Genomic DNA, 27,216 nt, shown 5'->3' on the forward strand with positions numbered 1-27,216 from the left:
GCCACAATACGTGCAGGAGAGTAGGAACTAGAGGCAGGTTGGCTGTTTATTAGGTAGAAAAGTGACTGTACAGACTTGGGGTGCAATAACAGAGAAGGGCTGACTGGCCCCAGTATCTGAGGCCCCACACCCATGCCAGAGAGCTCCGGCCTGGTCCAGGGCCTGAAGCACCGTCCGCATGTGTGTGCAGATGAGCATGTGACACTGGGATGCCCCCAATACCTACTAAGTGTATCTAGGGCATCCAGACAGAATACCTACTAAGTGTGCTGCCCCCGTGGGGGGCACTGATTCCTTGCCCAGTCTCTGGGCGTGAAGAGAAGAGACTGAGCTTTCGGGCCCTAGAAGCGGCCCAGCACGGTGGCCAGCAGGGCCATGCGTATGTACATGCCGTTCTCGGCCTGGCGGAAGTAGGCTGCCCGGGGGTCCGAGTCCACCTCCACACTGCAAGAGAAGGAAAGAGTGAGCCTCAGCCCCATGGCCCGTCCAGGACCAAGTGCCCACCCGCGGCCAGCCCCAGTCTGGCTCCAGTTTTGGCGCCGTGTCACCTTATCTCGTTGACTCGGGGCATTGGGTGCATCACTACCATCTTCTTCTTGGCGCGGGTCATGATGTGCGGAGTGAGGATGTACTGGCCAAAGCACTGCGAGGCAGACGGCCCATCAGTGCCTCAGTGTAGGGGTGGCTCTGGGTTCCCCCCACCCCCAGCCCACAGTTATCACAACTAAGGGGCCAAAGGCTCTGGCCTGGCCTGCCCGGCCTCTAAGCAGCACGCCCAGCAGCTACAGCCCCAGTGTCTCAACCGGGCACTCACAGCTTCGTATTCCTGGGTGGAACCAAAGCGCTCCTTCTGAATCCGAGTCATGTAGAGCACGTCCGTGTCTGGCAGCGCCTCCTCAATACTCTCGAATTCCTCCTGGTAGGGAGGAGGAGGCAGAGCAGGGTGAATGCAGGGCAGGGATCTGACAGCCCACCCTTGACCCCCTGCCTCCCAGGGCCTCACCTGCTTGGTACCACGGGAAGCCACGAAGTCCCACACGTTGGGCGGCATGCGCAGGCTGGGAGGTGCCACGTAGCGCAGGCTAACTCGGTACTGGGTGAGCAGGCAGGCCAGGGAATGCACCGTGCGTCCATGCTTCAGGTCCCCCACCATTGTGATCTAGGGGAGGAACCATCACCCAGAGGCCCCCAGGATGAGCACCCATTGCCATCTGAAAGCTCTCAGCCTCAGGACCAGATCTAGGCCTCCCTGATGCAACGCACCCCAGAATGGAGAACCTACTCCCCAACTACCCTCCTTCTCCAGGCCTCCAAGCCTGGCACCTCCTCACCGTCATGCCATTGACGGTCCCGAGCTCCTCCCGGATGGTGAAGATGTCCAGCAGGGCCTGAGTGGGATGCTCGCCAACCCCATCCCCGGCGTTGATCACCGGCCTCCGGCAGTGCTTGGCTGCCAGCTGGGAAAACAAGAATTGTCTCTGACTTCCGTGGCCTCCCCCAGACCTCGGTCAAGCCCTTCTGGGTCCCCTCACCCATTGGGTCCATCCTGACACTTGCACCCACAGAAATTATGAGCAGAAGGGACCTCTTGTTGCTGGCTCCAGCCTAACCAACCCATCTGGGGCACTGCCGGCCTCACCTCCACGGCTCCGGGCTGGGGGTGACGAAGCACGACGACGTCCACGTAGCAGCTCATGGTCTGCACAGAGTCAGCCAGGGACTCGCCCTTCTGGACGGAGGACGTGGCTTCCGAGAAGCTGAGCACAGCACCCCCCAGTCGGGCCATGGCCGCTGCAAAGGAGCTGCTGGTCCGCGTGCTCACCTCATAAAACATGGAGGCCATTACCTTTCCCTGGGCAGAGGGCAAAGTTCAGTGTGTACATGGGCGTGTTCATTTGGAGACACACAGGCTACTGCTTGCCTTCCCAATGTACACAGAAAGGGTGTCCGGAGAACACCTCCCATTGACCTGTCGGAGCCTGGCTGTCCCACCGTTAGTGTCACTCCAAGTTAGAGGCTCTGCCTCCAAAATGTCATCGCACTGTGTCTGAATGAGACATGACTCTGAGAGAAGGAAATAGCCTGGCTCTCCTGTGACCGATGCGTAGCGCATACTGGCTGGAAGGGCAGAGGAGGCCGCTCCTTACAGCATGGGGTTCGGACACAGAGGGGTCCTGTGCCAGGGGAGGGAGCCCCCTCTGGCCACTGCACAGCCCTGCTGTCAAGGGTTGTGGGGCTGGTAAGAGCCTGGATCCTTCGCCCGCAGCCCTGACCCTGACCTTGAGGATGTCGAGGCTCCGCTCCTTCTGGACCATCATTCGCAGCGTGTGTGCCACGTTGAACAGGTGAGACATCTGGGAAAGAGCCCAAGTCAGTGGGAAAGGCCATGGCCCCCGCGGCCCTAGCCCCCGTTCTCATCCTCAAAGCTCTGGGTGGCTCCGTCCTCCCTCCCTCCCTCAGGCACCTGATCCTTGGTGAACTGCTGGACGGACAGGATGTGTTGGCCCACTAGTGAGTGCAGCAGGGGTGAGGTCTGGGGGTGCAGCAGGCCAGGGGCCCCCAGGTTCTGGGGTGACGCCTGTCTAGGTACTGGTGGTGGAGGGTAGCAGGTGCCGTCAGGGGTTCCCATCAGCTCTGCAGTGAGGGACGGGGCAGAAGAGGCTGGTCAGAGGGTTCCTCCTACCCAGGCCAGAACATAAAGGTCCCCAAGGTGAGCATATGCTCAGGGGGAGTCTCTCACCTGGCTCAGCTGCCTTCCGAGAGGACTTTTCCTTTGGCTCCTCAGCTACAAATAGGGCGACAGAAGAGATGTAAGCCTGTCACTGAGGTTTGCAAAGAGGCTCCATTTCCCCAAACTCCAGATCACGGTGGATGTGTTAAACCAACTCACACGACAGTAATTACAGCCAGTTAAGGGAGGGCGGACATGTGGTTTCCCATAGGGGCAGCTGTGTGGGGGTAGTGGTACCCTCCCGGGGTCCTCCCACTTGGCCAAGGGATCCTAGGCAAGGGGAATGGCCAGGCTCACACCACGCAGCAACCTGGATTTACCCCACGCTCTGCTGCCCCGTGGGGTCCCAGCTCCTGGGCGGAGGAACACAGCTGCCCACAACAAGAAAGGGCCCATGAGTATAGCTGTGGGGCGCTGGGCAGCTGATCGAGGCATAGGAGGGTGTGGTGCACTGGACTAGGAGGGGCTGGTGGGAAGCACAGGGTGAGTGGACAAAGGTGGGTGCTGGGAGGAGGCCTGGACTAGGTCCTGGGCCTGAGCCAGTCCACTCGGGACAATGCGGGGAGAGGAGCCCATCCCTACTCTTCCAAGCCCAGGTGGCCCCCATCCCCCCACTTCAAGGACCTTCTCTTACCTGGCAGGCCTGGGTCAGAGGCTCGATGGATTCGGGGTGGAAGATGAAAGCGGCCATCAGGGAGCCCCGGGACACCCCGGCGGGGTCTTTCAGGTGTCTGGAGAGAAAACATTGGTTTTGAAAAGTAAGTGACCCAAATCCTCTTCAAATTAAATCCCTTAAAAGCCCGACTCTCACTGCCCACAGGGATTTCCTTCTATCATCTCCACTCAGCTCCACCGTTCTGCTGTGCTGCCCTCAACGGGCACACACATGTGTCCTTAGAGATGTGTGCTAACCCCAGGACAGGCCCCCAACAGCTCTGGGTCGGTTAATCATTGGCTTGTTTCTGGAAGGAAGCCTCTGAAATTGAGAGTTAATCCTGTGTTTCGCAGGAGACATAAAGGTAGGTGGTGGGGATTTTAAGCAGCCAGTGAAGATGTCTGTGCTGCCAGCCCCGCCCCGACCACACCCCCTGTCCAAGCAGCAGCATGGGTACCGTGGTCATCTCACTGGCAGCAGGGGCCGACGGTGTGAGCTGGGGAACAGTCCCTTGAGGCCACTTGCGGACGTCCTGCCCATAGCCCGGGGGCACCAGAACCTGCAGAGAGAGGCAGGGCAGGCGAGTGAGGCTCCCAGAACTGGGAGCCACAGGAATGGAAGCCAAGAGGAAAGCTGTTTGGGGGGACCGGGGGGGGGGGGCAGTGGGGTTGCACAGATGAGCTGGGCAGGCATGAAGAGGCCGGCAAGGGCCACATACGTACCTGCCCGTCGATATAGGCCACCTCTCCTCGCAGGACCACACGGCGGACAGTGCCCTTCACCTTCTGCCCTTCAAAGGGAGTCCAGCGGGCTTTGGAAAAGGGCATGTGGCTGGGGATTGTCCACTCGTGCTCCAGGTCCACCTGTCCAGAGTCACAGGTTACACTAGGGGAAGGCCCTATCACGGACTGGATCCAGGGCTGAAGAGCCCCCACCTCCTGGGCCCTTGTTCCCGCACCTCCACATAGGTGTCCTCCTGTGGGGGCAGGTGGAAGATACGCCGAGGATTGTGGTGCAGCCGCTGCAGCAGGTCGTCCAGACTGAGGCGGCCCTCGCTCACGGCCGTCAGCAGCAGAGGCAGCATGGTCTCTAGCCCTGGGAAGCCAGGGGGAGGCCTGGGCCCACACTTCTCCTCCACGGTGTGGGGTGCTGGGAGAAAGAGATCATTACCCTCGCGACCAAATGCCTCCCCCTGTGGGAAGTCACACATGCTCGCAGGACAACCATTTTTTTCTGGGAACTGGAAGACAGAGAAACGGGACCGCTGCTATCTTCTGGGACCACACATCCTCATTTATAATGGGACTTGCTTGTTCATCTTCCCATGGGGATTTGTCGGGCACCTACCACAGAGCAGGGCGGGGGTACTGCCCAGGCTGGGCTCAGTCGCTGAGCTGGGCACAAGCCCTGTGGGCCTTCTCACCATGGTCTGAGGCAAAGCAGTCGATGACAGCCATGTTCTCCCACAGGGCTTCCACGTCCTGGCGGGAGACCAGCTCAGGCCGGACCTCCCCCTTGCCAGGCCCCAGGCGCTCCAGGTCATCACGGCTCAGAAACAGATGGTGGGGGGCCACCTCACAGGTCACTGGCAGCCCCTGTGCCTTTGCAGCTTTAATAAGCAGGATCTGGGGGAGAGTAGGGGGATGCCTGAGGTCCCCCTTTGTGCCCTGCCCTATTAAGTCTACACACAGCCAGCATCCTCCCTCTCTTTGAGAGATGGGGCAGACATGCTGAGGGAGCTGGCTCCAGCAGTCCCATCACACCCTCCTGCCCCCAGGGACTAGGGCCTCCTGCTGTTACAGGGACTGGGCCCTGTGGTGTCCTCTCACCTCCTCCTTTCGCGCCACATGACATATGTGCACCGAGCGCTGGGTCAGCTGAGCCACCATGAGGACGGCAGCGACACTCTGGCGCTCCGCGTGTGCCACTATGGGCAGGTGGGACGGCCATGTCTCGAAGTGCTGGGGACAGAAAGCATCTTCAGGGAGCGTGTGGAGCCTGATTCTGTGCTTATCAGAGCCCACAGTCCTCCTGGTCAGCCCACCAGGTGGGCCCTCATGCTGGAGGAGTTGGCTGCCTCCTTCCCCACGCACTCACCTCCATCCATTGGGCCACATTGTCCAGACGCAATTCAGAGAAGGTCTCATTGAGGTAGAGTTTCAGCCCCGCAGCAGACCCAGCCACAGCACCCAGGGTCCCTGCATTCTCCGACGAGGCTCCAAGGAATAAGGCAAAGTCACAACGGGCACCAGTCTCTGCCAGCTGGAAAGGATGCATAGGAGTTAAGGCCCACCGGCACCCATGCCAGGCTGGCACCTGCAGGCAGAGTCCCCTGGGTCGGGGCAGACATAGAACTGCTCAGGGAGGCAGGGGCTCACCTTCTGGGCCAGGGCCAGGGCAGGGGCGTCAATGATGGGGGGCCGGGTATTAGGCATGGCACACACCATGGTGACGCCCCCCGCCAGGGCAGCGGCAGTGCCTGAGGCAAAGTCCTCCTTGTGTGTCCCACCTGGTTCCCGCAGGTGCACATGCACATCGATCAATCCTGAGAACACAGAGGCGGCAACATGACAGGAAGATTCAACATGAGAGGAGATTCAGAGACATGAAGGGCATCAAGGAGGTGAGTGGAGATGGCAGCAAGATTAGCAGCCACTGAGAGAAGCCTGAGGCAGTGAGGATCTGAGTCATCAGGAGTCGGTTGAGGGAGGAGCGCTCAAGGGCGCTCAGAGGACTGGTCCCTGCTCTGCAGTCCAGGGAGGAGCTTATCTGTCACTGCGCCCGCAGCTTCTGTCCTACCAGTGCCCAGAAACCTGGCTTTCCCCACAGACGCACTTACCAGGCAGCCGCACCAGCTTTCGGGAAGTCATGCAGTCAACGTGCACCTTCATAGGAGGAGCTGGCCCGATCTGGCCAAGGGCCTGCGGGTGGAAACCACCATTAGCTTGATTTAAGGGCACCCTGGGAGTTGGAGGTAGAGACTGGGTTTTCCCATTACCGGGATCCTCCCTCTCTATGCCGTTTCATACTGAGACTCCCCGGCCCCGTGACCCCTCACTTTTCTCTCCTCCATCGACACTGGCTGTGTCTGGCACCTGGGTCTGTTACCTCCACAAACAGCTTGGTGCACTTGATATCGATGATGAGGGGCACGGAGAAGTCAGCAGCCAGACGCCGGGTGCGGTAGCCTTTGGTGACAAAGGAGGAGAGACGTCGGCCCCCAGCCCCACGCATTGACAGGTTGATCACGAGCTCAAAGTGATTCTCTGCCAGCTGCTCCAGGATGCTTCGCTGTGGTGGGCACTCGCCATCTACTGCCTCCTCAAAGTGCCAGTCCACAGCTGTCACCTGTGGCCGGAGACAAGGTCAGGGTCAACCTGAGCCTGGCAGCGGTCAGGAAGACCTGCCTGAAGAAAGGCGGACTGGCCCAGGAGCCCGTGATGGGGAGACTGGGGACCCATAGGCTGGAGTCCAGGGTTGCTCTATTTGCTAGTGGCAAAATGTATTTTTTGACAGGGAAGATGTTGGCATTATGTTAATGAGATCTAGGTTGCCAAGGGCTCTGCAGTATGAGCCCACACACCTACGTAAAAAAATACATGCAACGTCTTCATATCCTTGCAGGAAGGGCCACTGGGGTGGGGAGGGGAGCCCCTACCTTGACGCCGTGCTCCGTGTAGAAGTCAGCAGTGCCCAGACTGGCGTAGAGGCTGTAGCCCAGGCTCTCCAGCAGCCGCACCGTTGGGAGCAGCTCACTCTTGTTCTAAGCCAAGCAGGAAGACAACGGGGTTGTCATACCTGCCCTGCACTGCCCAGAGTTAAGGCCACCTGCCCCACCTCTCGGTCTTTCCTGGAGTCTGTACCTTGTAACTGCCGATGGTCAGCAAGATGTTCTTCTTGGGGATCTTAAAGCCGGTGCTCAGCATGGCCTTGAGGTAGGCCTCGCAGCGGCTCTCCCCAAAGCCAGCCACTTCCCCTGTACTGGTCATTTCCACTCCCAACACCACATCAGCACCCGCCAACCGGGAGAAAGAGAACTGGGGCACCTGTGGGAACAGGAGATAAAGGCTTGAGGGGACCCCCCGCCCCCAGGAGAGGCAGCTCTGGTCCCCTGCCCTTTGTCTTATCTGAAGAGGAGGGCCAGCCTTCCCTGCTGCTGTCCCATGCGTGGCCTACACACACCAGCCAGCTGCTTCCCAGACACGCCCTCGGTTCTCTTTCAGCTTCCACCAGGTAATTCCCTGACCCCAGAGTACTTCCTTAACCAGCTCTGCCAACCACATATCCTGACCACCCTTCATGATGCAATTCAAAGACCACCTTTCCCCTTCAGTTCCCCCAGGTCACCCCTTTATGAGGGCTGCAAACTCCTTTAGCATTTTGTTTACATCTGTTACGTAGGTTGGTGACAAGGCTGTTCAACAATGCAGCTGGGTTTGGACCTCACGTCTCCTGCCTCCTACTGCTGATGTGTAAGTGTCCAAGGGCAAAGCCATCTCACCACCTGGAGGTACAGCAAGGCCTCGCCCACAGTAAGCCCCAGGTTTCTAGCCTGTGCCCTGAGGGAACCCGCTCCCACTACCTTCCTCCCTGCTTGTGATCACTACCCCAAGGTTTCAACCCCTCTTACCTTTACCCCCACGACTCCAGAACCAGTCATGAGCCCCACAGGCTCCACTTCTTCTCCCATGATGACCTGTGTGGCCAAAGCTACCAGGTCCACACCCAGTGTCTTGGAGACGAAGGGGAACGAGCGAGAGACACGTACATTGCACTCGATGACCTTCAGCTGATCGTCCTGGGGTGGGGAGAGAGAGACCAGGCTCGCTAACACACTTCACTGGCCCTGACTTCTCCCCTCACTTGGGTGGCCAATCTGGGAGAGGGTTCAGGGTGACTGACAGCCCTGCAGGCCCTGGCTACAACCCCTCCCAGCTTTCCCGCCTACTCTGATGAGGGCTCCCTGACACCGTGGCCCTTAGCCCTTCCCTGAGCTCCCTCTTACTACCTTGGCAATAAGCTGCAGATTGAAGGGCCCAGTGACCTGCAGCTCTTGGCCCACAGCATGCACTATGGCTTTGATTCGCTCCAGGGTCTTGGTGGTGATGTCCTGAGGTGGCGTCACCAGCGTGGCATCACCTGAATGCACACCTGCATTCTCCACGTGCTCAGAGATGGCAATGGCCGCCACCACGCCATCACAGGCCACAGCATCCACATCGATCTCCTGGGGGGGGCGCATGCACAGGGAAATGTGCTGTAGGGCAGGGACCATTTTCTTCTGTCTTGCTCTAGGATGCTGCCTTCCTCCCACCACCACAGAGCCACCCACCCTTCCCAGCCCGCTGTGCACACATTTCTGCAAACCAGAGGGGCGCTGCCTCCAAGGCTGGGAGTCTGCCCTCAGACACCTGTCTGCAGCCTCACACCTTGGCTTCCTGGATGAACTTAGAGATGACCACAGGGTGCTCCTTGGAGACAGCTGCTGCACTGCTCAGGAAGCGCTCCAGGTCCCCGTCAGTGTAGGCCACGTTCATAGCTGCACCACTCAGCACATAGGAGGGGCGCACCACGCAGGGATATCCCACGGTCTGGCAGAACTGGCGAGCAGACTAAAGGCACGGGGAGTGTAGCTGGGTTGGCCACATTCACCTACAACATCATCCAGCCTCCAGCCCCCTTCCAGGCCCCAGCCCACCTCCAGGTCACTGAGCTCCCTCCACTGAGGCTGGCTGATGCCAATGGTGTCAAGGAGCCGGGAGAACTTGAAACGGTTCTCAGCTGAGTCAATGGCTTCTGGTGAGGTACCCAGCACCCGGCACTGTTGCCGATGTAAGGCCATGGCCATGTTGTTGGGCAGCTGCCCACCCATGGACAGGATCACACCTTCAGGGTTCTCCAGCTCATAGATGTCCATCACCACCTGCACCGAGGGGGGGGACCAGCAAGGTCAGGGAGCTGAGTCTTCTTGTTCATGGCTCGTCCTCCCCCTATAACCCCCACCTCCCAAGTTTCAAAGAACCTTTGGTGAGCCAGCCACCCAGCCTTCAGTCTTCTCACCTCGAAAGAGATCTCGTCAAAGTAGAGTCGGTCACACATGTCATAGTCTGTGCTGACCGTCTCTGGATTGTAGTTCACCATGATGGTCTTATACCCCATCTGCAACAGGGAGGGAACGATATTTAGCAAACTGGAGGGAAGAAGAGTGTGGAGAAACAGCCAAAGCCCCAACTTCAGAGGCCACCACGCCGGTTAGCTCTGAAATAGCTGCACAGATTGGGAAGGGCCAGCGCTGCAGGTCCTGGGAAAACAGCTACAAAGTGCTGGAGAGGAGACACGTGCCCTGCCTGGGGCACAAGGTGACCTCCGGGGATCCTTCCACCCTGAAGCCCTATAAGAATGTAAGGGTAGGAACTAAAAAGGTGTCAGGATTAGGTGCAGGTGGGCGGGCAGGTGCAGCAGTGGATGCAAGGGCAGAGAAAATGGTATAAAAGACTAGCTTCCGGACCTTGCGGAGCTGCTGGATGCAGCCGACGGCACACCAGTCAAACTCAACGCTGGAGCCAATACGGTAGACGCCAGAGCCCAGGACCAGGACATGAGGTGTTCGAAAGGTGAGGTCATGGGTGGTGCCCCAGTACGTCAGGTACAAATAATTTGTCTGGGCTGGCCACTCAGCTGCCACTGTGTCAATCTGCTTCACCGCCGGGCAGATCCCCAGTTCCTGACGCAGCTTGCGAACAGCCAGCTCTGTGCTAAAGGAGAAGCAGCGTCAGAAGATAGGCCCTGGGAGTGGGGCATGGACCGAGGAGAGGCCAGGGCAGGGAATGGAGGGAAACATCCCGGGATGGAGGTTAGAAGTCTCCAAAGCTCCCATTCCCTCTCTTCAGAGTCTCTCACTAATAAAATATTCTCTGCCCCACCTTTCTCAACTCATCTCCCAACCTCCCTCTGATCCAGCCCACCACCACCTCTGACCTCAGAACGGCGAGGGCAATCTGCTTGTCTGAGAAGCCAAGGCGTTTAGCCTGTTGCAGCAGGTCTGGGGGCAAAGGCTGTCCGCGGTGTTGCTCCAGCAACTGGGCGTGCACGATGATTCGCTTCATTCGGTGCAGGAACCAGCGGTCAATGCGGGTGAGTTCATACAGTCGCTCCACCGAGTAGCCGGCCCATAGGGCGGCCGCCACCACAAAGATCCGCTTATCTGTTGGAGTCTCCAACTCCTAAGGGTGAGAGGGCAGACAGGTACAGGAGGGCTGTGCAGAGGCAGCTGGCAGGGTGTTAAGGGTATGTCCCAACCTCCTGCCAGTGCTACAAAGCCTGCACATGAGCGCAATGGCTGCAGGAAAGGAAATGGTTTAAAGTGCAGACTCCGCAACTACAAAAACCTCGCACACGTTACCAACTCTGAGCAAGTTCTACAACTTCCCCATGCCTCAGTTCCTCACCCATGAAAACAAATCTAACAATTTGTCCTTATAGAACGATTCATGAGATGACATCACAAAACTCGGCAAAGAGGGCCTCCCCGGTGGTGCAGTGGTTGAGCACTGGGTTGCGAAGCTGCCCGCACCTTCTGCAGCGCCGGTTCGATCCCCAGCTGCTCCCCGGCCACCGGAGGAGGGTCCCACAGGGCGCGCAGACCTCTCCTGCCGCCCGCTGCTCCCCTCAGCAGTGTACTTCGGTCCTTCTGCCTGCTCTGCTCCCCGCTCTGGCTCTGGTGAATTCTCCCACCCTCCCGCGCTTCTGACTGTACCCAGTGCTTGTATAAATAAATAAATCTTAAAAAAAAAAAAGGTTCAGCTTAAAAAAAAAAAAAAACACTCGGCATAGAGCAGCAGCTGCACAGTACCAACTTGCTGGCACTACTGGGCTGCCAGCTCATGGGCTGGGGACAGAGCAGCAGGGTCCACTTTGGGGGTGTTACTGGGGGAATGGCGTGCTTACCATATCACTGACTGGTTTTACTGTGTGATCAAAGCCCACACAGTTCTCATCCACCATGCGCAGAGCCTTCTGGAAGGCCTCCTCAAATGAACGCCCGATACCCATGACTTCACCTGGAAGGAGAGGGTGGAAGGACTGAGGGTGTGGAGGTGAGGGACTCCCCAGAATGTCTGTAGAATATGGGAGACTCTCAAGGCAGGTCCTGTGGTGGGGAGACTTTCGGTGTTTCATTGAGGGATAATTTTTGTGTAAAATGATTATGGAAGATTTTTTTTTTTTTTTGGTTAGAATATCTCTTCGCAGTGATTCAAGTATCTTTTTTTTAAAGATTTCTTTCTTTCTATACAAGAGCTGGGGTACAGGCCAGTGGCACGGGAGGGTGAGAGGATTCACCAGAGACAGAGCAGGGAGCAGAACAGGCAGACGACAGAAATACACTGCCGAGGGAAGCAGCGGGAAGGACAGGAGGGGTCTGCTGCACCATGTGGGATTCTCACCGGCTGGCTGGGATCAAACCCGCACTGCAGAGGCTGCGGACAGCTTCACAGTGCTGCACTCAACCTGCTGTGCCACAAGGGAGGCCCTTTTTTTTTCTTCAAAGATTTATTTTATTTATGTATGCATATAAGTGCTGGGGTGTAGGCCAGAGGTGTGGGGATAAGAGAATTCACCAGAGACAGAGTGAGGACAGAACAGGCAGACTGACTGAAATACACTGCTGAGGGGACCAGTGGGCGAGGCAAGAGAGGTCTGTGCCATGTGGGTAGCTCCCTGGCTGGCTGGGGGATCAAACTCATGCTGCAGTGGCTGCAGATAGCTTCATAGTACTGAGACTTACACCCTTGAGCCACCAGGGAGGCCCCTGATTCAAGTATCTTACTTGTTTTAATAAGTTACAAAGGTTACTCAAAAAGATCAAATTCGAATGTCTCATCTAGGAATTGCTCTTTGTCCTATTTTCAATCTATTTATTTTAGCCACAATTTAATTATGGCTTCATTCCCATGTTTATTAAAATTTTCATATAACAGGAAGTCATCTCCAGAAGGAACAACTTGGCAGTCTTGTAAGACTTCTAAAAATTCAGAAATAATATCTGAGCTTAGAACTTAGTTGCTTAAAGGCTACTACTGCTCTTACTAAAAATCTGGAGCACAGTGAGCTGCTCTGATCTTTTATGCTGATGACACTTTGGCACATGTACATGCTTGCTTTGGGTGAAATGTATTAGAAGACAGGCTAAGGTAATTTATGATCCCTGAGGAAGCACAGTAACTCAATTAACTCAATTCCATCATACCCACCATACCCACTTGGAGGCTATTACACCCATTCAGAGTTCATTAGTTTTTATGAAAAAGGTCTCTGATCTTAAACATGGTGTTGAAAAAACATTTCATTTAGTGACCATGGCACAAAGTGCCCAGACAAGAGATAAGCTGTGAGTGGCTGCCACTGTGCTGACTTGGATTTAGAAGGATTCACAGGAAAACAGCAGTTATTTCTCTGAAGTCTTAGTATTTAAAACAAGCACGGAGAACAAAATGTCACTGGCATTAAAAGCCGACTGATGAGGCAATGGGCAAGATGCCATGAAATGCTGTGGGTGGAGTTTCATGAACTGGTCTCACCAATGACAGGCAACCTATGTATGTAGCAGAGGGACACAGAACCAGGAAGCAGGCCAAGTCTTCAGTTTTTGGCTCTGCCTCTGTGCAGTCCCACACTTTCCTTCTGTGGGTACCTCAGTTTATTCATTTGTAAAGTGAGAGAGATGAGCTTGTTGAAGGCTGTCAGCGTCCCACAGACTCTGACGTGCCATCTGGGAATGGAGGTGGCATGTGTCCGACAGACTTCCAGATGCTTTTGATCCCCACTCCTGATGAGGCCCACTATTGTGGTTTGAAATGCCTCTATGAGTTAAGGAAATGTGTACCCAAGAAGTGGTTAAAACAGGGACTGGAAGGCCATGTCAGAGAGCTCCGATATTCTGGAGATCTAAGGGGTCTCTTGGGATACATCTCTTACCAACACTCTTCATGCAGCTCCCAATCTTTGTGCTGACGCGCAGGAACTTGCTGAGGTCCCACCGAGGAATCTTTACCACACAATAATCCAGACTGGGTTCAAAGGCTGCTGTTCCCCCTGTCACAGAATTCCTGGGAGCCATTGAGTGGGGGTGTCAGAAAGAGAGAGCAGAAGTCAAGGGCAAGTTTCCAGATAGCTCTCTCCATCCTCATAAATCTAGGCTAACGTTCTATTCATACCCTTATCCCAGAATGATTTCTTCACTCCCGACCCTTTACCTGAGCCCAGGCAGAGGGATGCCCAGAGCTAGCTTGGCTGCTACATAGGCCAGTGGATAGCCTGTGGCCTTACTGGCCAGGGCAGAGCTGCGAGAGAGCCTGGCATTCACTTCGATGATGTAATACTGCAAGAGGGAGAACAGAAAACAATCAGCAGGTAACTAGCCTAAAAGCTCTGCCTCAGTGATACCTCAGGAAGGCAAGAAAGGAAAACCCTCCCCAAAGGGATGGATAACAAAGGACTTTCCTCCCCCATGGCCCAACCTTACCAAGGTCAATCCTGGCTTCTACTCCAGAGGTGATGGAGCCTCCTAGCCTTGAGGCCCCAAAATTATAGAAGGCAGTTCAACAGCTAGAAAATCAGCTCCAGGACCTAGAGCCTTACCTGCTCAGACTCAGGGTTCAAGGCATATTGCACATTGCACTCCCCAACGATTCCCAGGTGCTGGGTCACCTTGATGGCTGTCTGTCGCAGTAGCTGGTACTCCCTGTCATTCAGTGTCTGGCTCGGAGCCACCACGATGGACTCACCAGTGTGGATGCCCAATGGGTCCAAGTTTTCCATGTTACACACCTGTGGAGGGAAGGGCCCGTGAAGTCACTGCTGAGGGGAGTCAGGAGAGGTGGGAGGCTGCAGCCCAGAGTCCTGTTGCCTGTGGGCCTGCACCCATCTAGGGTCTGAGGGGCAATGGAACCCCAAATCTCAGACTGGCCTCTGCTCGTACAGGAGCTCACAATGCCTGATGTTGCTCCCCCCACTTCCCACCCCTGCCATCACTTACTGTCACACAGTTGCCGTAGGCATCTCTCACCACCTCATACTCAATCTCCTTCCATCCCTTCAGGGACTTGTCTACCAGCACTTGGCTGGTATGGGCGAAAGCTGGGGCCACGAGAGCAGACAGCTCCTCTTTGTTAGATGCAAAGCCAGAGCCCAGGCCACCCAGGGCAAAGGCCGCACGCACCAGCACAGGGTACCCCAGTCGCTCGGCAGCTGCCTGGGCCTGCAGCAAGTGGAAGAGACAAAAAACAGATCAAGCTACTATACCTTGAGTTCCTGCTGTCAAGAGGGTGGCTGGACCCAGAGAGGATAAAATAGGAAGAAAACCACGTCCGACCTTCTCTCAATTACCCCTCGAACCTGTTCAAGAGAATTTGCTGCTTCACTGGGGGCCACGTGCTCCCCGATTTCTGCCATTCTGGAGGCAAAGGCTCGCCGATCCTCCGTCAGCTCAATGGTCTCCACAGGCGTGCCCAGGACCCGCACCCCATAACGAGCCAGCACACCGGCCTTGGTGAGTTCCACACCGCAGTTCAGAGCTGTCTGGCCTCCAAAAGTCAGTAACACGCCATCTGGGCGCTCATTACGGATCACCTGAACAGGAGGGAGTAACAGGCACGAAGATCTCGGGGTTAGGTAGCTGGCTCATCAAAGAACTCTAAAAACCAAAAGTGATCACAGGATCCCCTTGCTCCTCAGATGTCCCCCCAACCTTACCTGGGTTACATAGTGAGGTGTTATGGGAAGGAAATAGACCTTGTCAGCCAGCCCCTGGGAGGTCTGCACTGTAGCAATGTTGGGGTTGATCAGTAACGTCTGGATGTTTTCTTCCTTCAAGGCCTTAATTGCCTGAGAGACAAGAATGGCCCATCAGCTTCAATGGCAGAGCAGAGCTGTGAGTGGCTTCTCACTGACACTTCTCTTCTTTCCCCTGTACTTACTCTATTCCTTACCCCCTCACCTTTCCCCATAGCCCCTTGACCTCCTGGCTCATTTCCTCCCTGTGACAATGTTTGTGCCTCCCCCCTTCTCAAGATTCTGTCTACTCCTGAGGGTCACACGTCCAGGAAGGCAGGCACGAGCACACCCTACCTGAGAGCCTGAGTAGTCAAACTCCCCAGCTTGGCCAATGGAGAGGCCCCCTGAGCCCAAGATCAGAACCTTTCGGGGTGGTGGAAGCCCAGAGCCTGGGGTGGGAGTCCCAGGGGGACAGAGGCGCTCAATTAGCCGCTCTCGAACTGTGAAGGCAGAGAAAAGTCAAAGAATGTTAGAGTAGAATGAGACCGAGAGATCATCTGGGGTTCAGAAGACACCAGGGCAGAGGCAGAAGCCAAGCCTCCCAACTCCGGAGTTCCTTTCAAAGGAAGAAGCACGTACCAACTGTTTTGGCTTGGTTGCCATCCCACCCCACTCCCCACCCCATTTGTGCTCCTAGACTACACATAAGCCACCCCACCCCCTTAACTTCCTAAAGATCTATCAGTGTTCTGGGTGTGTCCACCCCATCCCCATCCTAGAGCCAGCCGTATTCTTAGTTCCACAGCTCTGTTCTACTCGGGTGTTTACCTGTCTGGCCCCCAGGGTTCCCAGCTATGGCTTCTTTCACAGTGTCCAGAAAGATATCAAAAAGCAGTTCCATATCTGAGGGGCCAGCTTGGTGCTCTGGGTGAAACTGGACACTGTAGAAGAGATAAGATCACAAAACCCGCTGTCATCACTGACATGGGCCGGGGCAGCCATGGAGAGGGGTAGTATAACACGTCTGGGGTCCACTACTGTTCTTTACTTTTCCATCTTCAAGTCCCAGGGGGCTTCAAAGCTGCACAATCTAGTTACCCTGCCAGAATCACCCAGGCTCACCTGAAGAAGGGCAGGCTGTCATGTACGATGCCTTCACTGGAACGATCGTTGGCATTGGCGAAGAGAGGATGCCAGCCTGCTGGCAGTGAGTCTGTTTCTACGGCAAACCCATGGTTCTGGGATGTCAGGAAGCAGCGCCCAGTGCCCACCAGCAAGCATGGCTGATTATGGCCTCGGTTGCCATATCTGGAAATGGAAGTGTGCTAAGGGACAGGCTCTCCTTGCTCTCCCTTCACCCCCTCACCAGCCCCAGTTGACTCTGACCCAGTCCTTTCTCAACACCAACTCGATCTCCATTCCCAAGATGTCCCGCTCTACTGTCAAAGTTTAGGCTCCTCTTCCTTGTACAAGTCCTACCTCATTTTGTAAGTCTTGGCCCCAATGGCTAAGGCTAACAGCTGGTGCCCCAGACAGATCCCGAAGATAGGCCGGGGATTAGGTTCGGATAACACGCGGCTCAGTGTGGACACCACACTGGGGTAGGAGGCGGGGTCACCAGGGCCATTGCTCAGGAAGAGTCCCTCATACTCTGCAGCGGGGAGGAAAGACGATATCAAAAACCTTCCACGTGAGAGACACACTTCCAGCCCTGACTGTCAGAGTAAAAGGCCTTATCGCCATCTTCCTCCCCGCAACTCATGCTGACTTTTAGCAACTGGACCGAGGGACAGATCTTCCGCCCATGCTGCCTGTCCATGGCCCTGCACCGACGCTAGCTACTCACCGCAGCCGTCTAATGTGTGGTCCCACGGCACCACAGTGACCTCGGCGCCACGCTGGCACAGGCACCGGATTTGATTGTATTTGAGACCACAGTCCAAAGCAAGGATCCGCGGGGTACCTCCTACATTGAAGACCCGGGGAGCCTGAGGAATAGAGAAATAGGGTTGATGGTTGGCAGTTGTGATCTCTCGGTATAGATACATGCACACCAACATCCCTCTTCCAAGGCCTCTTCCGATTCTCCCGCAAGTGAGTATCCCAGTCATGGGCAGATATTTCTAAGGCGCTACAGCTTGTCCCACTCTCCCGTGCTATCTCTGTACCTTAATGGAGACCTCCGGCACAAGGGGGCGGGCATTGGGGTCCAAGAATGGCAGGGATGAAGGATCTGTCCCATCCTGGACCAGCTTTCCCAGGAGGGACCCCTGCTCTCGCAGCTTCTTAGTCAGCTCCCGAGTGTCCACTCCTGTCAAAACACCACTCTGTGAGGTCACACCCCCACCCAGTCATGCGAGTGTCAGAGTGACTGGGGAGGCAAATTTAGAATTAAATTTAAATTTAAATTAATTAATGTAGAATTAAAGGCTCCGGAGGCACTTTCACTCCAGAGCCCCAAGTCAAAATCCTGGGCCGTCCTGATGGAAGTACACTCGCACCCAGTATTCTTGTCAGAGAGATTACAGCAGAACTAACCACGACTCTAGATCTATCTATAGATAAAAATACCCAAACACACACAAAAAAGCTACCTAGACATTATCAACAAAATGCAGTCTGGGCTACCCTAAAAGGAAAAGGGTGCTATTTTCCTCAAGCAAGTTACAAAACCCATAGGTTACACAGACATAATATGTGGGCATTAAGTACAGATTTCAATAAAGTTTTTTAAAAAGTAGATAATTGGGAAAATTTTAAACATTGTCTGGACATTTAGTCATATTAGAAATAAACTTTTTTATTTTTATTTTTTAATTTAAAAAAAATTGATTTATTTATACAAGCACTGGGTACAGTCAGAAGGGAGGGTGAGAGAATTCACCAGAGTGAGAGCGGAGAGCAGAGCAGGCAGACTGACGAAATACACTGCTGAGGGGAGCAGGAGAGGTCTGCGCGCCATGTGGGACCCTCACCTGGAGGCCAGGGATGGAACCGGCGCTGCAGAGGCTGCGGGCAGCTTTGCAACCCAGCGCTCCCCAAAAAGTTGGGGAGGCCCAACTTTTTAAAATGTATGTTATCATTAAGTCTTAAAAAGGATTTCTTTTTGGGCCTCCCCAGTGGCGCAGCGGTTGAGTGCTGGGTTGCGAAGCTGCCCGCAGCCTCTGCAGCGCCGGTTCGATCCCCGGCTGCTCCCCGGCCACCAGAAGAGGGTCCCACATGGCGCGCAGACCTCTCCTGCCGCCCGCTGCTCCCCTCAGCAGTGTACTTCGGTCCTTCTGCCTGCTCTGCTCTGCTCTGGTGAATTCTCTCACCCTCCCGCGCTTCTGACTGTACCCAGTGCATGTACAAACAAACAAACAAATAAATATACATGCCTCTTAAAAAAAAAAAAAAAAAAGGATTTCTTTTTCATAGATAATGAAATATTTATGGATGAAATGATATAATGTCTAGATTTGCTTCAAAATAATCTGGGGGGGGGTGGTAGCAGAGGTGAGGTACAGTTAACCCTGAGTTGATTTTCTGTTTGAAATCTTCCACCTGAACAAGAGCCCAGTTGTTTCCTCCAGGCCCAGGTTCCAATGTAACCCTTCCAAGGGAGGTACATTCCATCACAACCATGGACTTGAGTCCCAGTAGGATACAGAAATCTTGTTTTTATTCATTCCATCCAAGCACCTGTGCTTTGCCCAGACACACCTGTATTGTACTTTACCTTGTAGGCCAGGTATGCCATGCTGTTGCAGCCACTCGTGCAGGGTGTGGGTGGCACTCCAGTGGCTGGGCGTGGGGCAGCATTCTCCCACCACCAGGCCTGCCACGTGAATCCCCGAGGATTCAAACCACTGTTGATGGAAGGAGACCGTGAGGAGTGCGGGGCTACATGCCTCCCCCGGCACCTTTCTCTACCCTGTATATACACCTGCACTGCAGCCACACCAAACGACCTACTATACCTGCACCAGATACCTCAAGCTTTTGTCCTATCCCAATGATGCTGCCTCGGTGTGAAACACCGAACACAGGGCCCAGGGTGTGTGATTAATAATTCAAAAGGACAAATTTCCCCTTCCTCCTCTCTTTTATCCAAAACAAAGACCACAAATCCGCTGTGACGCCACCCCTACTCATCACGGCAGCTTTGCCTCCTGAGAGTTCACCTAAGCTCACTGAATTTCCACTTTCTTGTCACTTAACACTGTATTACTAATGTGTTTGTATCTTCCTCACAGAATTCTGAACTCAAGAGCAAAAGTGTGTGACACACAGCAGCCAATACTTCCTGAGTGTCTGTGGGGTGCTAGGTGTTGTAGCGGGTGGGGTGGTGAGTAAAAATGAATGAAGACAAGTTGCCTGTCTTCATGATTTTAATTTGCTACTTAGGGAGACTAAAAATGAGCAAGCAGCATGTAAACAAGATTATAATTAGTGTGATGAAAACAGTAAAGCAGGTAGGTGAACAATACCTTACTAAATAAAGGTTCAGGCTGGGCACGATTATATCCCCATAGCCCTTAGGAGATTATTATAGAAAAATAACATTAATTTGCTACCCAATAGACAGACATTCAATAACTAAATAAATTCTCAGGTAGCTTGTGCGGGAGGGAGCCATGTTTTTAAATTACACTCTTAGTAGAGGAAGATTTAAAGGAAAATGGATGTTACACTGTCCTCTAGGGATCACGAACAGTTTGGTTAGAATTCTCTGTGGCCAAGAAGACTAGTCTGCACTAGAAGGCCTTGCCCTGATTCTGGCAGGGCCTCAATTTTGCAGGTTTAGAAACTCAAATTTTGTGTGCTTAGAGTTGATGCATGTGTTGACCAAGATACTGGATCAACCAGAATACAATGCGGCTCCAGCTTTATAAAGAGCACTAGTGTTTTCCAGGAATAACAAGTGTGTCCCTTATCTAGAGCTCCTTCTCCCAAGTGTCAGAGTGACTGGGGAGGCAAATTTAGAATTCAAGGCTCAGCATGTTGGGAATCAGGACCAAATGAGTTGTGAGGGATATTGCACCTAGGCGCTGGTGACTTCCACATTAACTTGCATTTATTTCTTTATTGCCGGGACTCTCAGAGGGCAATTTAGATTCCAAGTTTCAAAGGAGAAAGTACATGAAAAAACTTCACGGTGGGAGGAAACTGAGTCTCCTTACCTAGAGGTAACAACTTTACTGAAAATTGGTAGAAGTGAGGCCAGGCAAGCAGGTTTAGAAGATAATGCCCTTCACTGATTTAGTAGGTGAGCTGAGACTATCACTGGCAAGGGTGGGTTTGGTTTCAGGTCTCTTTCCCACTAATCCGTATAATCTCAAGCACTGCTCCCATTCACCATAAGACTGCCCGTCAGAAAAATCTTCCCTAAAAAGTCTTCACTGGCTCCTCACCAACGCCGGTTTGGTCTCCAGCACTTCTAGCATAACAAAGTACTAAAGGCCCTGCCTCTGTGTAAAAATCCACTCCAGTGTATCTTTTCTCTCCAGGATGCCTACTATAATGTCAAAGCCTTCCCTGCAACAACAGTCCGATTTGAAAAGAACTTAGAGAAAGCAATGGGCGTGGCTACCTTGCTGAGACCGAACTCATCCGCCTCATCTGGAGGGATGCCATAGTTGCCAATCAGAGGGTATGTCAGCACCAAGATCTGTGCTTTGTAGGAGGGATCAGTCAGGGCTTCGGGGTAGCCGATCATGCCGGTTTGAAACACTGCAAGAGAGGCGGGGCTGGGGCTCAGGCGGGGCGTTCTTCGGAACACTGCCCCCGGAGACGCGGGGGTCCAGGCGGAGGCTGCTCTGATCGAGAGGGATGAGAGGGGCTGGGGACCACGCGCCCGGATACTGGGTGGGGGGTGGGGGTGGTCCAGGCAGGAAAATGGCAGGGTCCGGGCAGGGCGGACTGGGCAGAGAGGGGCAGCAGAGAGTGGGAAGAGGTCGGCGGCCGGCCGGGTTCGCTTACCCACTTCCCCGGCAGTCGACACCTCGGCCCCGAAGGGCTGGCCCCGCAGGACCGACCCGTCCTCCAGCACCAGGGCCGCCATGGGGACGCAGCTCAGAGGCGGGGGCGAGCGGAGACGCGGGAAACGCAGCACGCCCCAGCCGGTGCCGGAGCCACGTGAGGACGGCGCGCCCGGGCGGGTCCACGTGGCCAACCGCGCCGGAGGCTGCAGCGCGGGCGGCGCGCAGGGCGCAGGATCGCGGGCGCGCTGGGCGGCGGCCGACTGCGGCGGCGCGGGCTGCGGGCGGCGTGAGGGGCGGGGCCGGGCACGTAAGGGGCGGGGCGGCCGGGCGGTCCTGGCGGGCGAGGAAACGCCGGGGAAACCTGGAAGATCTAGCCCGCTCCTCCCAGGCCCTCTCCCACCACAACCCAGACACACACAAAGCCAGGGCGCCTTTCCCTAAAAAAAGAAAAGAACGAAGAACCAGGTGTTTATTATTACAGTTAACAGCACAAGTAGGAACTGCTACTAGTCCAGTCCTGGCTGGGGGTGCCCACCGCACTACCGGCTTGCATAATTTTATGTCTTCCTTCCAATGGCGCCCTCAACCTTGAGGATTCGTGGACCAACGATGCCTGTCAAGGAAGCAAATCTCCCTGGCTGGGCTAGGGTAGCCCAAGATGACCTTTAGGTCTGTAGGAAGACTCATATACGGTTCAGGAAGCCTTGGCTTTTCGGCGTTGAGTCCCCCAAAGCAGGATGGAGATGGATAATGTGGTGGATCCCAGAATCCCAAAGAACAGAAGCGGTGAGAAAAAACCCTGTGAATAACAGAACAAAAAATCTCATTCAGCATCACACCAAAAACTAAAGCCTATGGGCCTCCCTGGTGGTGCATGGGGTTAAGTAAGACACAGCGCTGTGAAGCTATCCACTGCCTCTGTAGCACGAGGTCGATCCCCCGCCAGGGAGCTAACCCACATGGCACAGCAGACCTCTCCTGTCTCGCTCGCTGCTCCCCTCAGCAGTGTATTTCAGTCAATCTGCCTCTTCTGTTCCCCACTCTGTCTCTGGTGAATCCTGTTACCTCCCACACCTCTGGCCTATACCCCAGCTCTTGTATGCATAAATAAATCTTTAAAAAAAAAACTAAAGTCTCCTACTTTATTGGTATTGCCCATTCCCTCCTCTAGAACAATTCTCCTAGTATCCTTCTCTACATGATTTGCATCAGCTTCTGGTCTCTGACTCTTCTTTCAGAGGGGTTCTGGCTCTGTGTATTTCTCTTATCTCCAATTTGAAGGTCTAATGCCTCACCTGGCGCATACACTTATAGCCATGGAAACCATCAGCACAAACACACTGCAAGAGACCAGGGCCATCAGGCGCACAGGATCCATTCTCAGGACACATTTCTGGGAGTCAGAGAGAAACAGAACATTCACTGCATCTCATTAGATATGTTTCTCAAACATCTACTTCAAGTTAGAGTCTCTCCATTTGAGGTCAAAGGTAGAAGATACAGATAATCAGAACAACTACTGCAACAACAATAAAAAATATATTTTAAGACCTTTTCTTTCCAAGAGATTAGAACCTCAGAAACCAGAATAAAGGGCACTTTACAATCTTTCTGTTAAATGGAGAACAGAAGGGAGGAAAGGCAGTTCCCAGCAGGATGGGGGTGAGACAGTATACCTGTGTCTCCAGTGCTGTTGCAAAGATTCTTCTGCCCTTGACAGGTTCGGTTGTCGTTATAAATGGTGACCATATCCCAGGCTTTGATACCTCCAGGACACTTGACATCTGGTGGCAGTACCCTGAACGTAACACAGGCAATCACAATATGCAGCCCAAAGTGGCTGAGCTCACAGCACTGGCCCTCTCAGCGTCTCTTGCCCAACCCACAGCCTTACTCACAGAGTCTGGAGCTGGGTAAAGCCACGGAAGGTGCCAGCCAAGTCATCCTTGAGGGGGTTCTCTCGAAGATCTCTGAAAAGCATACTCTTGTTAGTACTGAGCCCTAGGAAAACACTCTACTTCCAGTTATACATCTTCCTAGACTGGTATCGGTGTTCATTCTGAGTGATCCAAGTTTAGTGATTAACATTCATGCATCTTTTAGGAGTCCCTCCTCAAAGACCTTCCCATCAATCCTTTTCCTTATTCACCTTTTAGGGGGAGGCCAACTAAGAACTTACATGATGATAGCAGTATATGCCTGAGGAAAGTTTGGTCCAGGATCCTTCAGAGAACAGTTCTGGAGATCTATCCTGAAGAAATAAAGCATTAGTGTAACTATATGCCCCTCTTCTCTTCATCCATGGTAAGCTAATACAACCCCCCATTCAGCTAATATTAATTGAACATAGCTGTGTTCAGTGCCATGCACTAGATGCAAGATATTTTAACCCTGCATTGTCCGATTCAGTTGCTACTGGCTACATATAGCTACTTAATTTAAATTAAAAAATTCAGTATTTCATTTGTACTAGCCACATTTCAAGAATTTAATAACCACTAACATGAAGTTAGTGGTATCACCGGAGAGTAAAGATACAAGACATTTCCATCATGGGAGAAAATTCTATTGGATAGAATTATGTATCTGTGCATATATTGGAAGAAATGTGTTTCTTGTCAAGTCACCATAAATGAAAAATTTTTTCCAAGTATATTTTGTACCACAGAATATAAACTACTGGACATTAAGAACCATGATGCATAATTTTCCATCAATATCTACTGCTATCTGTTCCTTTATTCTACAAATATTTACTGATGGCTAATTAACAGCAACAATTAGGAGAATGAAAAAACACACAGCCTTAGCATCTTAGTTTTCAATGTAGTAGGAGAATAAGACCATCACCAAAAATACTAACAATATAGGGGCCTCCCCGGTGGCGCAGCAGTTGAGCGCTGGGTTGGAAAGCTGCCCACAGCCTCTGCAGCACCGGTTTGCTCCCTGGCCACCCCGGCCACCGGAGGAGGGTCCCACATGGCGTGCAGACCTCTCCTGCCGCCCGCTGCTCCCCTCAGCAGTGTACTTTGGTCCTTCTGCCTGCTCTGCTCCCTGCTCTGGCTCTGGTGAATTCTCTCACCCTTCTGCGCTTCTAACTGTACCCAGTGCTTGTATGTATAAATAAATCTTTAAAAGAAAATACTAACAATATAAACACTAAATTACAATATGAAAGAAATCACAGGACAAAGGATAGCTTTCCTCAACATTGTTCAGATAGGCTTTTTTCAGTATGTCACCTTGGCAGGTAGCACTAAAGTCAATCAAGGCCCTGGGGGCTTCAAGAGAAACTGTTACCATTAACAAAAAGAATGAAGATTTCCCAGATTTAGGGTAATCTCCAGGAGCAATCTTTTTATCAAAGACACTGGTCTATGTCAAATATCTAGAGCATTTGTTTTTGACATGTGAGACACCCCGCCTCTCTCCATGAAATAATGGTGGTAGACTCCCATTCCATTCATTAGCTCACGAATATAAACCCTGGCCTATCCCATTTACTTTAAAACTTACAGCAATGTAAATTCTCAATATGCATGTAATTAAATTTGTGTTTCTTTTCTCCTATAAATCCGATGTTAATTTGCTTGTTCTACACAGTCCAAGAAGCCACAGAGGTGTATATAAGTATATACACTACCAGTGTATATAAATTTGAGGGGTACAGACACTAAGGATTAGAGAAAGTAAAAAATGTTACCAGTTTGCTATTTAGTAGTAGGGAGCATTCACAAAATGAAGTTGGAATCAAAGGATGGAGATGTATTAATTTGGTGCTGGAACACAATTTCAGGTATGGAGAGTGGCCTGACCAAAGAAATTAAGGTGGATTACCTTTGGAGGCAGGCTCAAGCCAGATCCTCATGGACCATGTGAGTGGACAAATAATTGGAAAGGATGTCCAAAAGATGGGTCGGGGCTAGTTTGTGATAGATAGCTCATGGCCTGAACTTTATCCTGGGGGCACAGACAGTTAGAAATCTAATGCTACAGCCAAGAGAGTGATAACGGAAATAATTTAGGTTTCAGAAAGTGTAACAAAAGAGGTATTTAGGTAAATTAAGAGGAAAAGGAAGAAAGACATGTCATGTGAGGCTGAAGTGAGGGTGCATTCAAGAGAGAATGTTTAAAGGAAGGAGAGTTATCCACATGTACCTGTTAGGGGGAAATGATGTCCTGAGCTAATCCCATACAGGCTTTGTGGACCCCACCCCCACTCCAGACTAAAGCCATCAGATACTGGGAAAGACAAATCCCGTCACCACCAAAGGGAAGGTGGCTGGTACCTGAGGGTGGAGTTGGGCAGCCAGGTTGGATATAAAAACCAAACACGTGGGCCTTGGGGTGGCTCACTATCGCTCGCCTCCTGGCTTCACCGCTCCTGGCTGGCCGCCAGCTCTCAGAGTGCCATTTTGGGATTCCTAATCGGCGGATCAGGTAGGAGTCATTTAAAACTTTGTCTCCCACTTTTCTCCCTGAGCTGTACATTTCCTCATTTCCCCTTCCCTTGTAAATAAACCTTTTATTAACCTTTCGCGTGTGCCTGCAGTAGAGCAATGATAAGTCCTTTTAAGCGCACGGGTGAGGACCCACAGTCAGGCACCCCGTTTTGTATCGCGGTTGCTCTACAACAGTTATAAGCTGAAGTCATAAAAGTAGGTGGATTCTCAAGGCAGGCAAATTTAGTACTAACCTGAATAAGGGAACAAGAGGAAGAGTTTTGTTTCAAATATGAATTGATCAGAAAGGGAAGGAAACAATAGCACGTCTTGAAGACGAAGGGGGTTATTTCAGACACAAAGTAAACAATCCAAAGACTTGATAATATGCAAAACAACAATGTTCATTTTAAAACGGGGCCATAAAAGTTTTTTTTTTTAAAACAGGAAAAACACTTTTAAGGTGTTTCAACCAAGGATAACTAATGGGCTTTCTAGCAAGCTGAAAATGCTATGATAGATTTAGAAGTCTGAGAATCATGGTGTTGATGTTTCTAAACTAGACACCAATATTTATCCTAAAAGCCAGTTGGGCCAGCCTTGACGTTTCAGCTTGGGAACTGTCAATATCCAGGGATTTCTTCATCTCACCCCAAGATGGTGCCCTTCCGATTCAGGCAGCAGCGGGCTTGCAGCATTCCCACAGGATTCTGCTTACAGTAATGGGCCACTTCTGACAAATTGTGTACACTCCCTGGACACTGGATGCATATCTGCAGAAGACAGAAATATATTAGCATTTTACAAAGAAAAGCCAAGAAAAGAACAGGGACGAAAAGTTAACTGCCAGAACACCTCTCTGGAATTATCCAACACAGGGGAGAGGAGTGTCCTACCTTTTTTTTTTTTTTTTTTAATATCAGATTTGGCTAGATGTCTTTCTTCCTTTAGGGCCAGTTGCCAATCAGCGCAACAGGCACTTCCTGTACCAGAGAAAGTTCTATCTTTGAGGATCACTAATCAAACATATTATGCTTTCTCCGGTGACTTCTCAACCTGACAGCCCCAGACTGATATAAAGGAACACAAGGACCTCATCAAGCATTGCACGAAGGACAGTCCTGCCACCGCTCAAAATGCGGCGTTCGTGCGCCGCGAGCTTGCAGAACACCCAGGGGACGTGTCTGTACAAGGAACAACTTAGTTATTCAAAGGTTGAGGAACGAGGAGGTCAAGTTTCAAAGGCCTTTGGACGCTGGCAGGCCAGAGGCCCAGCGCCGCGTGATAGTTCGGGGCTGCAGCTGCCTGGGCTGCCGCGGGGCCCCCGAGGCCTCGGGGAAGAAACCCGAGCGGGCGCCGGGCGGGGACAGGGGGCGCCGGGGGCGGCTGGCGGGGCCGCGGCTGGCCGCCGGGCCTGCTAGCTCGCCCTCGAGCTTGCTGCTGTACCTCGGGTAGCGCCAGAGCCCCTTCCACGCCCAGCGCGAGGAGCAAGGCCGCAGCCCAGGGGACCAGGGTCCCAGGACCGCCGGGCCAGCGAGGGGCCATTTTCCGCTCCCTCAGTCCGCGGCGACTCGCGAGACCCGCGCTCCCGGCCCCGCCCCCGCCCCCGCCGCGCGGGGCGTGGCCTCGCCGGCCCGGCCAGTCGCCCCGGGG

The 27,216-nt window shown here is 53.1% G+C and overlaps 2 protein-coding genes across 2 annotated transcripts; both read right to left on the reverse strand.

Moving 5' to 3' along the window:
• Nucleotides 1-21,281, reverse strand: CAD (carbamoyl-phosphate synthetase 2, aspartate transcarbamylase, and dihydroorotase). Its single transcript, XM_037528346.2, has 44 exons — nucleotides 21,120-21,281; nucleotides 20,731-20,870; nucleotides 18,877-19,006; nucleotides 17,327-17,469; nucleotides 17,005-17,146; nucleotides 16,638-16,809; nucleotides 16,281-16,466; nucleotides 15,987-16,099; nucleotides 15,513-15,658; nucleotides 15,138-15,269; nucleotides 14,781-15,014; nucleotides 14,422-14,643; nucleotides 14,025-14,213; nucleotides 13,640-13,764; nucleotides 13,362-13,492; nucleotides 11,334-11,446; nucleotides 10,365-10,609; nucleotides 9,895-10,141; nucleotides 9,447-9,545; nucleotides 9,085-9,309; nucleotides 8,816-8,998; nucleotides 8,395-8,613; nucleotides 8,017-8,184; nucleotides 7,250-7,432; nucleotides 7,045-7,149; nucleotides 6,495-6,734; nucleotides 6,226-6,307; nucleotides 5,765-5,931; nucleotides 5,484-5,648; nucleotides 5,216-5,347; nucleotides 4,810-5,011; nucleotides 4,345-4,535; nucleotides 4,109-4,249; nucleotides 3,844-3,945; nucleotides 3,366-3,462; nucleotides 2,741-2,785; nucleotides 2,465-2,634; nucleotides 2,280-2,354; nucleotides 1,640-1,852; nucleotides 1,332-1,457; nucleotides 1,004-1,159; nucleotides 815-916; nucleotides 549-643; nucleotides 1-444 (listed from the first exon to the last, which is right to left on the reverse strand). The coding sequence occupies exons 1-44, from the start codon at nucleotides 21,199-21,201 to the stop codon at nucleotides 342-344; spliced, it is 6,678 nt and encodes a 2,225-aa protein (XP_037384243.1). The 5' UTR covers nucleotides 21,202-21,281; the 3' UTR covers nucleotides 1-341.
• Nucleotides 21,282-21,539: 258 nt separating this feature from the next.
• On the reverse strand, nucleotides 21,540-27,148 carry ATRAID (all-trans retinoic acid induced differentiation factor). The gene is made up of 7 exons (XM_037528349.2): nucleotides 27,010-27,148; nucleotides 26,215-26,336; nucleotides 23,301-23,372; nucleotides 23,020-23,091; nucleotides 22,798-22,919; nucleotides 22,417-22,514; nucleotides 21,540-21,920 (listed from the first exon to the last, which is right to left on the reverse strand). The coding sequence occupies exons 1-7, from the start codon at nucleotides 27,106-27,108 to the stop codon at nucleotides 21,816-21,818; spliced, it is 690 nt and encodes a 229-aa protein (XP_037384246.1). The 5' UTR covers nucleotides 27,109-27,148; the 3' UTR covers nucleotides 21,540-21,815.
• Between the last annotated feature and the right edge of the window lie 68 nt (nucleotides 27,149-27,216).

This window comes from Talpa occidentalis, unplaced genomic scaffold, assembly GCF_014898055.3.
Source record: "Talpa occidentalis isolate TD23 unplaced genomic scaffold, MPIMG_talOcc4v2.1 talOcc4.5, whole genome shotgun sequence".
In the NCBI taxonomy this organism is placed as follows: domain Eukaryota; kingdom Metazoa; phylum Chordata; class Mammalia; order Eulipotyphla; family Talpidae; genus Talpa; species Talpa occidentalis.

Coding starts and splice junctions, on each gene's coding strand:
- CAD (XM_037528346.2), bottom strand. CDS start 21,201: ATGGCGGCCCTGGTGCTGGAGGACGGGTCGGTCCTGCGGGGCCAGCCC. Junction 6,308..6,494: donor GCACCAAGCTGTTTGTGGAG/GTAACAGACCCA, acceptor TTCCACCCGCAG/GCCCTTGGCCAGATCGGGCC. Junction 445..548: donor CCCCGAGTCAACGAGATAAG/GTGACACGGCGC, acceptor CTTCTCTTGCAG/TGTGGAGGTGGACTCGGACC.
- ATRAID (XM_037528349.2), bottom strand. CDS start 27,108: ATGGCCCCTCGCTGGCCCGGCGGTCCTGGGACCCTGGTCCCCTGGGCT. Junction 22,920..23,019: donor TTTACCCAGCTCCAGACTCT/GTGAGTAAGGCT, acceptor TGTTACGTTCAG/GGTACTGCCACCAGATGTCA. Junction 22,515..22,797: donor CAACAGCACTGGAGACACAG/GTATACTGTCTC, acceptor TCTGACTCCCAG/AAATGTGTCCTGAGAATGGA.